General features: G+C 43.4%; 1 protein-coding gene across 1 annotated transcript; it reads left to right on the forward strand.

Moving 5' to 3' along the window:
• Positions 1-7,031: 7,031 nt before the first annotated feature.
• LOC149441027 (E3 ubiquitin-protein ligase TRIM39-like) lies at positions 7,032-8,864 on the forward strand. The gene has a single exon (XM_089657866.1). It carries the CDS (start codon positions 7,104-7,106, stop codon positions 8,676-8,678), a length of 1,575 nt encoding a protein of 524 aa, XP_089513992.1. The 5' UTR covers positions 7,032-7,103; the 3' UTR covers positions 8,679-8,864.
• Positions 8,865-11,897: the final 3,033 nt, after the last annotated feature.

Below are 11,897 nucleotides of genomic sequence, written 5' to 3' on the forward strand. Positions count from 1 at the left end.
GACACCCAGTCACAACAGCGAGTGTCCCGCCCTAGCCACCAATCTGCTATAGGCCAGGCAGGAACGTGTTAATAACTGACCTTAAAAAAAAAATCAAACATTTTCAGAAAAAAAACTGCAGAATTGTATGAAACCCCCTCCCAAAATGTCCATTTTTAACACAATTTTTTGGAAATGAAGAAAGCTGTTGCTACTGAAGGGTTTAAATAAACAGCTTGAGAATGGTGCACTGAAGGGGTTATTGTATTGAACCAATGTAACGTACTGGTCCCATAACATTGGCATCATGGGGATGAAGGGGTTAATGTATTGAACCAATGTAACGTACTGGTCCCATAACATTGGCATCATGGGGATGAAGGGGTTAATGTATTGAACCAATGTAACGTACTGGTCCCATAACATTGGCATCGTGGGGATGAAGGGGTTAATGTATTGAACCAATGTAACGTACTGGTCCCATAACATTGGCATCATGGGGATGAAGGGGTTAATGTATTGAACCAATGTAACGTACTGGTCCCATAACATTGGCATCGTGGGGATGAAGGGGTTACTGTACTAATCCAATGTAACATACTGGTCCCATAACATTGGCACCGTGGGGATGAAGGGGTTACTGTACTGATCCAATGTAACGTACTGGTCCCATAACATTGGCACCATGGAGATGAAGGGGTTAATGTTCAGACATGTGGGCTAATTGGGGTGAGGACATTAGGGGCAGTCATGTGCGTGGTTTGTTCATTCTGAATCGAAATGCGGTCAAACTTTTCGTTATTCAGAGATATCTAAATTTCTGAATTATTTTCTTTTTTATTTACGCAGCGCTTTACATATTGTACATTCACATCAGTCCCTGACCCTCAAGGGGTGTACAATCTAAGGTCCCTAACCCTCAAGGGGTGTACAATCTAAGGTCCCTCGCCCTCAAGGGGCGTACAATCTAAGGTCCCTCGCCCTCAAGGGGCGTACAATCTAAGGTCCCTAACCCTCAAGGGGCGTACAATCTAAGGTCCCTAACCCTCAAGGGGCGTACAATCTAAGGTCCCTAACCCTCAAGGGGCGTACAATCTAAGGTCCCTAACCCTCAAGGGGCGTACAATCTAAGGTCCCTAACCCTCAAGGGGCGTACAATCTAAGGTCCCTAACCCTCAAGGAGCATACAATCTAAGGTCCCTAACCCTCAAGGGGCGTACAATCTAAGGTCCCTAACCCTCAAGGGGCGTACAATCTAAGGTCCCTAACCCTCAAGGGGCGTACAATCTAAGGGCCCTAACCCTCAAGGGGCGTACAGTCTAATGTCCCTAACCCTCAAGGGGCGTACAATCTAAGGTCCCTAACCCTCAAGGGGCGTACAATATAAGGTCCCTAACCCTCAAGGGGCGTACAATCTAAGGTCCCTAACCCTCAAGGGGCGTACAATCTAAGGTCCCTAACCCTCAAGGGGCGTACAATCTAAGGTCCCTAACCCTCAAGGGGCGTACAATCTAAGGTCCCTAACCCTCAAGGGGCGTACAATATAAGGTCCCTAACCCTCAACGGGCGTACAATCTAAGGTCCCTAACCCTCAAGGGGCATACAATCTAAGGTCCCTAACCCTCAAGGAGCGTACAATCTAAGGTCCCTAACCCTCAAGGGGCGTACAATCTAAGGTCCCTAACCCTCAAGGGGCGTACAATCTAAGGTCCCTAACCCTCAAGGGGCGTACAATCTAAGGTCCCTAACCCTCAAGGGGCGTACAATCTAAGGTCCCTAACCCTCAAGGGGCGTACAATCTAAGGTCCCTAACCCTCAAGGGGCGTACAATCTAAGGTCCCTAACCCTCAAGGGGCGTACAATATAAGGTCCCTAACCCTCAACGGGCGTACAATCTAAGGTCCCTAACCCTCAAGGGGCATACAATCTAAGGTCCCTAACCCTCAAGGAGCGTACAATCTAAGGTCCCTAACCCTCAAGGGGCGTACAATCTAAGGTCCCTAACCCTCAAGGGGCGTACAATCTAAGGTCCCTAACCCTCAAGGGGCGTACAATCTAAGGTCCCTAACCCTCAAGGGGCGTACAATCTAAGGTATTTACAATAGTAACTAATTTAAACAAATCCGAATTCATGAAACAAAATTTTGCCTGAAATTCGAATCGAATTGGAAACAAATTCGAAGAACAAAATTTAAAACAAATTTGAAATGTAAACATATTGCTGACTATTGCTGATTTCCTTCAAAGGCTGCTTATATTAGTGTTAGAATATAAGCGTCTTCTGAAATTCAAATTTCAAAAAGAATAGAATAAAACAGATTAGAATAGAAAATAAAAGAATAAAAATTAAAAAAAAATAGAATATAGCCATCTTCCAAAATTTTAATTTCGAAATAGAATAAAATAAATAGAATATAGTTGTCTTCCCAAATTTGAATTTCGTAAAAAATAGAATAAAAAAAGAATAGATTATTCTAGAAGATAAAAGAATAGAATAGAAAAAAATAAAATAGATTCGAAAAAATAAAATAGAAATGAATATAATAGAATATAGCCGTCTTCTGAAATTTGAATTTTGAATAGAATAGAACCAACTATACTTTACAATAAATTTTCATTAATTTGATATTTTGTATTCAGATTTGATTAGAATACTTTGAATTCTTTGGAAAAATATTAATTTGATCGAAAATAAATAAAGGAAACAAAATTAACCCCTCGCCTTCAGGAGGATTTCCCCCCCCCCCCTCCCTGACCTGGCAATTTTTTTACGGCGCTGCGTCAATTTAACTAACAATTGCGCGATCATGAAACGCTGCACCCAAATAAAATTTACATCCTTTTCTTCCCATGAATTTGATCACCTCTTTGTTTTTTTATTTTTTGCTCTATAAACAAAAAAGAAGACCAACAATTTTGAGAAAAAAACAATATTTTTGACTCTTTGCTATTAAACATGTCCAGTAAAAAAATAAAATGTTGTCATAAATTTAGTCCAACATGTCTCCCGCTCCGTGTCTCCTGCTCCGTGTCTCCCGCTCCGTGTCTCCCGCTCCGTGTCTTTGCTAAAAAAAAGTCCAAATACGTGTAAATTAATTGGTTTATGTGAAAGTTACAGCGTTTACAAATGGCGGGAAAGATAATGGGATATTATTTTTCTAGTAATGGCGATGATCAGCGGCTTATAGCGGGACAGCGGTGGGCATTCTGACACTGGGGGGGGACTGACTTGGTGTCACTGACATCCCCAGTGACACCTATACAGTGATCAGTGCTAAAAAAACAGCCCTGACACTACTAATGGCACTGGGCAGGAAGGGGTTAACATGTGGGGTGATCAAAGGGTTAACTGTGTGCTGTGTGTGTTTCACTGTAAGCATGCTACTATGCCGAGCCATACAAAGCAGTGTGCAGGAGCTGACAGGGGAGAGATCTGTGTTGTTTACATACAGGTCTCTCCCCCGTCGGAAATTCTCGTAGATCGTCAGGTGCCGGCGGGGAATCACTGGCCGGGACCCAATGATTGACAGCTGAGGCCACGAATGGCTACCCCTACCTGGAACTGCAAAATCACATATATATACATGATTTTGCGCACCTGTGCCGCCCTGCTATAGGGAGGCGCAGAATCGTTACGAATGAAACTCAGCAAAATTGGTAAGTTAACAAATCGAAACAAAATGAAACCATTTTTTTTGTTCTGATCATGTCTAGCAGCCGCTGATCTATGCATTCACGAGTACTGGATCTCTTTGCTTACCCCTTTTGTAAGGGAAGGGGGAGGGATCAACAGTGTAAACAGTACCCTGTGATCAATGTAATGACCAATCACAGTGATCACATGGTACTCAGTGTGACGGGAGTCACTTTGGGTGGGGGGCCCATGGAACCCAGCTCACTTTGGAGAGGTGGGGAGACCCCTGTCTCAGCTCCCCATATCCCTCTTATGTGTAAGTCACCCTGTGCCTGTTAGGGGTACAGGGTGATCTATCCTTATATTGGGGTGGGGGGAGGTTGTGGATTGTTTGGTGTTGTGTGGCTGCATCCCATTGTTCTATTGTCTGTCTTGCTTGGGAGCAAACTATTATGGGATGTATGTGTTTATGTGTATTAGCTTAGTGGGAAGGGGGGGGGGTGTCTCCAGCAGCCCTCCCTCCTAAAGGGACTGTCTTCTGGTATGAAGTTTGAATACCTGTGTGTCTCTTGTTACTAAATGTAGATTTCCCCACCCTGTGTCATTATGCAAGGGGGGGGGTTGTCCCCTGAGTGCAGGGGCGGACTGACAACTCATGGGGCCCCCGGGCAATAGGGGATCATGGGGCCCCTGTGTCCTTGCCCAAACTCAAAAAAGCCTATGAAAAAGGTACCAGGGGCATTTCATGGGGAGTCCTACTGACCCGGGCTCTCGGGCAGTGTCCAAGTTTCCAAATGGTCAGTCCGCCCCTGCCTAAGTGTATATATCTTGTATCTGTGTTCAAATAAAATAGTCTACTTTCTGGTTTACTTCAAATCTGGTGTCTTCTGGATCTTGGGGTAGCAATAGCCCGATTCATTGGTCTCGTGTTCCAGAGCCTGAGAAGCAGCTTCTTGACAGAGATAGCCAGTCGTGGGTGTGTGGGGCCCATTACACTCGGCCACTTGGATGGGCTCAGTGTCATGTCTTTGTGTACCCAGCCAGACAGCCCAGCTCGGTACACTGCGATTACTTGGAGGACTGACTGCCCGACGGCAATTATTATTGTGTATGAAAGGCACTGGATAAATAAAGGGCCATCGATCTGCCATTTCAAGAAGTACCCTGGCAGAAAAGGGGTCAAAGAAGATCAGCTGTCGAATCTGATCCCCATTGTAGTCAGAGGGGCCCGGTGTTAAAAAATCAGTTCCAGCCATTTTCTAGATTCATAGGGAAAGGATTGCCAAAAAACGGCATAGGGGTCTGGCCACTGTCCCGGAGAACCAGTGACTGTCAGTGAATACCAGTGACGGCAGACTGAATACTGAAAACTGAGCAATCAGTGGTCATTGATCTCTCAGTTCTCGATGTAGAGCTGACGAGGGACAGCTGTGGCTGAGATCTCTGCTGCAGCCATCTAGGTATGATTGTTTATCTATTTCCCAAAACTTTTCTTTTAACTTGGATTCTTTTTTTTGTTGCCCATTGGAATGCACTGCTGAATGTCATTTTTTTTATAATGTCCTTAAAATACTCCTACTTTTCTATAGTGTTCTTTGTGGTAAGAATTTGATCCCATATAACCGCTTAGTAACACTGGCTCCTTTGAAATGTCCTGTCCTATCCTCATATCTCCCTTTCCAAATTTTATGGCAAACATATATACCTAAGATCACTAAAAATTCAATGAAGTATAATTTATGGCATACATGATTACTCTGTGATTGCTGTTGCCTAAATTATCCCTTTCTTCCACTTCTGCGATCAGCTCTGCAATCAGCTCTGTTACTAGTAGGTCCAGGAGCATTATTTCTAGTTGGGGCTTCCACCATTTGACTAATGAAATTGCGCTGCATCACATTCAAGAAACAACATGTCTTAGTTGAATGCCTAGTTCCATCTGCCCAATCAATATCAGGATAGTTGAAGCCCCCTATGATTATTGTCCTGACGCCCCGCTATCTCTGACTGTGAGAGAAGATGAGTCTCTTACTCCTCCTTATTGTTAGAGGGCTCATAGCATACACCAACAATTCATGTATCACTTGTTTCATCCCTTTGAAGCTCCACCCACAAAGGCCCCACCTCCTCATTAGTCTTGTTAGCAGTGGCATCCCTCATATTCAACATTTCAATCTCTTGACATACGGGCACACCACTGCCCTTCTTCAGCCTACCCTGTCCCTTCAATACGCCTGGAAGCTGCAAGCCAGCCATGTAAGTTGTCAAACCAGTTTCAGAATTCTAGTTCTTCAATATAGTGCTTCTATTCATTCACAAAAAGTAAACAAACCGTGAATAAAAACACACTGTCAACCATGTCATCCAGCTATGCAGATCCACATCATGAGGGCAGAAGGCATGGTGTGATCAGAAGAAGGGGGAGCATGCTCATTCCCCCTTTACTGGCCTGCCAGGCTGAAAGCTTGGTTATATTTTGGTGTGTATTTTTTAGTGTATCCACGTTTTTTTTCTTGATTTTTGGGTGGGGTTTTCCCTTAAGATCTATACCAGGCCAAAGGGGCCCTCATAGTGGGTTTTTTTTGCTTTTTTTTGGTTTGGGGATCTCATTATTATTATTATTATACAGTATTTATAAAGCGCCAATAGTTCGCTCAGCGCTGTACATTACAAAGGGGGACAGAACATGTGACAGAACAATACCAATACAATGCAAAACATGAGGGGATCGAGGGCCCTGCTCTTTCGAGCTTACAATGTAGGAGGGAGGGGATGGTGGCACAGGAGGAGATAGCTGTGGGGGATGGAGTGGTAGGAAGAGAGGAGGAGGTCGGCAAGTTAGCAGGGGGTGGGGTAGGCTTCCCTGAAGAGGTGGGTTTTCAGGGTGCGCCTAAAGGAGAGGAGAGTAGGTGATAATCTGATGGGTTGGGGCAGGGAGTTCCAGAGGATGGGTGACACCCTGGAGAAGTCCTGGAGGCGGGCATGGGAGGAGGAGACCAGGGAACTAGAGAGAAGGAGGTCTTGTGAGGAGCGGAGTGTGCGTGCTGGGCGGTACTTGGATATTAGGTCAGTGATGTAGTTCGGGGCAGTATGGTGGACAGCTCATTAAAACTCATACCAGACTTGAAGAGCTTGGTATAAATCATGGGGGCAGGAAACCGTCAAGTATAATAGAGGGAGAAAAAACTGGCTTCTGCTGAATAGGCTAAAGGTCCAGTTTGCAAATGAACTCCCCAACAAGCAAAGTTTGGTCTGAACCTGTCTTTGGACTGAACCAGAAGCTTACACGCTAGTGATGACTCAGTGAGTACAACATGAGGCACCAAAGTGTGATCAGCCAACAAATGTCATGTTTATGTTATTTATGTCCTGTAAGTACAGCCAACCATGCCTTAATGTTTTTGTAATTTATAGCAATGTCCAAAGGCCCATGAAACAACTCAAGAAGTAACCTCGGAGAATATCAAAGACTTTTACTCTGCTGTCAGCGATGGCAACTGCAGATCTGAGAGCTGAGCTGGAATGTTCTATCTGTTTGAACATTTATACTGATCCTGTAAACCTGAATTGTGGACACAACTTCTGCAAGGCCTGTATTGATCATGTGCTGGACAAACAAGAGGGGTCTGGAGATTATTTCTGTCCTTTATGCAGAAAACGGTTCAGGAGTCGTCCTGCACTGCAGAGGAACATAACACTGCGTAACATAGTAGATAATTTACTGTCTGCTCAGCCAGATCAGCAGGAGTCTGGGGTCTTCTGTACTTACTGTGTGGACTCTTCTGTACCTGCTGTTAGATCCTGTCTGCTCTGTGAGGTTTCTCTGTGTGATAAACACCTGAGAGTCCACAAAAAGTCCCCAGAACACATCTTATGTGAGCCCACCTTGTCCATGGAGAGCAGGAAATGCTCCATCCATAAGAAGATCCTGGAGTATTACTGCACTGAGGATGACACCTGTATCTGTGTGTCCTGCAGTTTGGCTGGAGAACATCGAGGACACCAGGTGGAGATGCTGAAAGAGGCTTCTGAGAAAAAGAAGGAGAAACTGAGGGATGTTCTGCAGAAACTTCTGATAAAGAGAGAGGAGACGGAGGAAAGAACCAAGAGTTTGCAGGAAGACAAGAGGAAAGCAGAAGAAAATGCAGCTGGTGACACTGAGAGAGTCACTGCCCTGTTTAGAGATCTCAGGAGACATCTGAAGGACCTGGAGAAGAGAGTTCTGAGGGACATCTCCAGGCAGGCAGAGTTGATCTCCATCTCCATGTTGGTTATGATTCAGGGGTTGGAAATAAAGAAGGAGGAGCTGTCCAGGAAGATGAGGGACATTGAGGAGCTGTGTAACATGACAGATCCACTGACTGTCCTACAGGAATCAGACACAGGTGACTTGTGTGATACTGAGGATGGAGATAATGAGGACAGAGAGAGACATGAGGACCTCCTCCATGATGGAGGGGGGCTGGATGTGGCGGGGGTCTTACACACAGGTTTATCTGATATAATAACAGGGGGAAATGTATCCTTCTATATACAGGGAGCTGAAGACATATTACTGGATATAAGCACAGCTGGTAACAAGCTTCATGTATCAGATGACAGAAAAATTTTAGCCTGGTCAGATAGGAACCAGAAGCGCCCACAAACACCAGAGAGATTTACAGATTATCCTCAGGTGTTAAGCAGTCTGATTTTTTCCTCTGGGCGACATTTTTGGGAAGTGGATGTTGAGGGATCACAATTCTGGCGAGTTGGGATGTGTTACCGCAGTATGGAGAGGAAAGATTTTCAAGCAGGAATAGGTAAGAATAACAAGTCCTGGTGTTTGTCCAGGTCTGGAAATCGGTATTTTGTGAGACATGACAGTACAGAGACCCCCTTATCTACAAATATCTCCAGTAATAGAGTTGGGATATATCTGGATTATGAGGCCGGGCAGATCTTTTATGATCTGTGTGACCCGATCCAAAACCTGCACACCTTCACCACCACCTTCACTGAGCCCCTCCATGCCGGGTTATGTGCAGCAAGAGGTTGTATAAAGATAAGTGGGGGGAGATCCTGAGATGTGAGGGGTGGGATTTGTACATTGTAGAGCATGTGGAATGTTTAAATATCACACTTTTTTTAATTTATACACAGAAACCTCTCCTCAGTGCAAAACACATGAAAACCCACTTGGAGATTGCAAAAAAAACACCTGAAGGACCTTCAGACCATGGACCATGAGGAACAATATTCTCTGGTCTGATGAAACCAAGATTGAACTGTTTGGCCACAATTCTAAATGTTATGTCTGGAGGAAACAAGGCATCGATCATCACCTGCCCAATACCATTCCAACAGTGAAGCATGGTGGTAGCAGCATCGTGCTGTGGGGATGGGACTAGGAGACTGGTCAGGGCTGAGAGAAAGCCAAATGGTGCAAAGTACAGAGATAACCTCAATGAAAACCTGTTCCACAGTGCTCAGGACCTCAGACTGGGCCGAAGGTTCGTATTTCAACTTGACAACCATACTAAACGCACAGCCAAGACAACACAGGAATGGCTTAGGGACAACTCTATGAATGTCCTAGAGTAGTCCAACCAAAGCCCTGACTTGAACCCAATGGAACATCTTTGGAGAGACCTAAAAATAGCTGTCCACCGAGGGCCCCCATCCAACCTGACTGAGCAAAGAAGAATGGCAGAAAATCCTCCAATTCAGGTGTGCAAAGCTTGTGGCATCATGCCCAAAAAAACTCAAGGCTGGAATTGCTGCCAAAGGTGCTTCACCAAAGTATTGAGTAAAGGGGCTGAATACTTAAATACATGTGCTGTTTCAGTTTTTTCTTTTTAGTAAATTCACAAACATTTCTAATATTATGATTTTACTTTGTCATTATGGGGTACTAAGCGTAGATTAATGAGAAAAAAAATTAATTTAAACAACTGTAGTATCGGTGTGCAACAAACAACATGAATACTTTATGAATGCACAGTATATACAGAGCATCCAGAAAGTATTCCCAGCGCTTACCTTTTGTTACATTTTGTTGTGTTACGGCCTTATTCCAAAATAGATTAAATTCATTTTTTACCTCCACATTCTACAAACAATACCCCATAATGACAACGTGAAAGAAGTTTGTTTTTAAATCTTTGCAATTTATTAAAAATAAAAAGCGAAAAACCCCATGTAGATAAGTATTCCCAGCCCCCTCCACATGTACATAAGTCTTCCCAGCCTTTGCTCAATCCTTTGTTGAAGCCCCTTTAGCACCAATTCCAGCCTCAAGTCATTTGGAGGATGATGCTACAAGCATGGCACACCTATTTTTGGGCAATTTCTCCCGTTCTTCTTTGCAGGACCTCTCAAGCTCCATCAGGTTGGATGGGGGTGTCGGTGCACAGCCATTTTCAGATCTCTCCAGAGATGTTCAATCGGGTTCAAGTCTGGGCTCTGGCTGGGCCACTCCAGGACATTCACAGAGTTGGCCCGCAGCCACTCCTTTGTTATGTGGGCTGTGTGCTTTGAGTCGTTGTCCTGTTAAAAGATGAACGGTCACCCCAGTCTAAGGTCCAGAGCGCTCTGGAACAGATTTTCATCATGGATGTCTCTGTACATTGCTTCATTCATCTTTCCTTCCATCCTGACCAGTTCCTGCCACTGAAAAACATCCCCACAGCATGACGCTGCCACCACCATGCTTCACTGTAGGGATGGTTATTGGCCAGGGGGTGAGCGGTGCTTGGTTTCCTCCAGACTTGATGCTTGGCATTCAGGCCAAAAAGTTCAATCTTTGTTTCATCAAACCAGAGAGTTTTGTTTCTCATCGTCTGAGAGTCCCTCAGGTGCCTTTTGGCAAACTCCAGGTGGGCTGCCATTTGCCCTTTACTGAGGAGTGGCTTTCATCTGGCCACTCTACCATACAGGCCTGATTGGTGGAGTGCTGCAGAGATGATTGTTCTTCTGGAAGGTTCTCCCCTCTCTACAGAGAAATGCTGGAGCTCCTTCAAAGTGACCATCGGGTGCTTGGTTACCTCCCTGGCTAAGGCCCTTCTCCCCCGATCGCTCATTTTGGCTGGGAAAACTCCCCACTAAGAGGTTATTTAAAATCTGTATTTCTCTCCTCTTCCGCTCCCACCTAACAAGGTGGATTTTGAAGTGCTCCTATATTAAACACATTTATCCACCTGATAAATAACTTAGTTAGTACCACAAACTTTTTCTCCAGCTTTGAATCCAAATGTGACACTGAATGGATGGTGTACTTAAGCTTTTTAGCCAGTCTATGTGTGCAGATATTTATGCAAGATATGTAGAATTCATATGTCACTTACTTTGCCTCTTTTTTTTTTTAATATTTATCTGTATACTTTGTGATTGTTGTTCCTTTAAATATGGGACCACCCCCCCCTCCCCCTGGCCACTACAACTGGCTGAAAGGGCCATCAGTCCCTTTAAGAGGCTGGTGGTGTGTACGTCCCAATGTCCTGACGAAGCTCACAGTCACGCGGGCAAAACGCATTGACGTAGGCAACATCAACAAACCACAGGTCCCGCTAATCATGAATAAACAAAATGAATTCTGAAAACGAATAGGTTCAGTATAACGAATATGACAAAACAAAGTTCTTCAATAAATGACCCACATTGAAGAAAAATATGTTTTAAATATATTTTTAAAATATTCTTCCCAAATATATTGACATATATTTGAAATACTACAATTATAGCCGTATTCAATATAATTCAATATATAAATATATTCTTCAGATCTTTTTTAACATATAAAAAAAAGTCATTTTAACATATATTTTTACATATATTTGTAAATGCATTTCAAAAATGTAGATTAAATGTATTTTTAAAGACATACAGTATATTTGAAAATGTATTTTTAAAAATCTTTTTAATATATTTTGTAATATATAAAAATGCATTTCAACATACAGTGTATATATATATATATATAATATGGCCACAAATGTCGTATTTCAAATATATGTCAATATATTAGGGAAGAATATTTAAAAAATATGTTTAAAATATATTTTTCTTCCATGTGGGGAATGCATGCAAAATGAAACAAAACAAACATTTTCCAGGCATAAAAAAATGTCACTATTCGGGACACCCCCTTTTTATCTTCTACAAATGAGGCCCCATCCAGCGGAGAAAACTTGCATGCAAAAGGTGCTCTTTATCACATTGTTCTGCCCATATTGTTGAAAATAATATATGTAATATACTGCAATGTTATGTGATGTTGCTGCCATCTAGTGGTCAGAGTTAGTTA

The sequence above is a fragment of the Staurois parvus genome, unplaced genomic scaffold, assembly GCF_062004578.1.
Source record: "Staurois parvus isolate SC_StPar_1 unplaced genomic scaffold, SC_StPar_1.0 ptg001036l, whole genome shotgun sequence".
Taxonomy (NCBI): Eukaryota; Metazoa; Chordata; class Amphibia; order Anura; family Ranidae; genus Staurois; species Staurois parvus.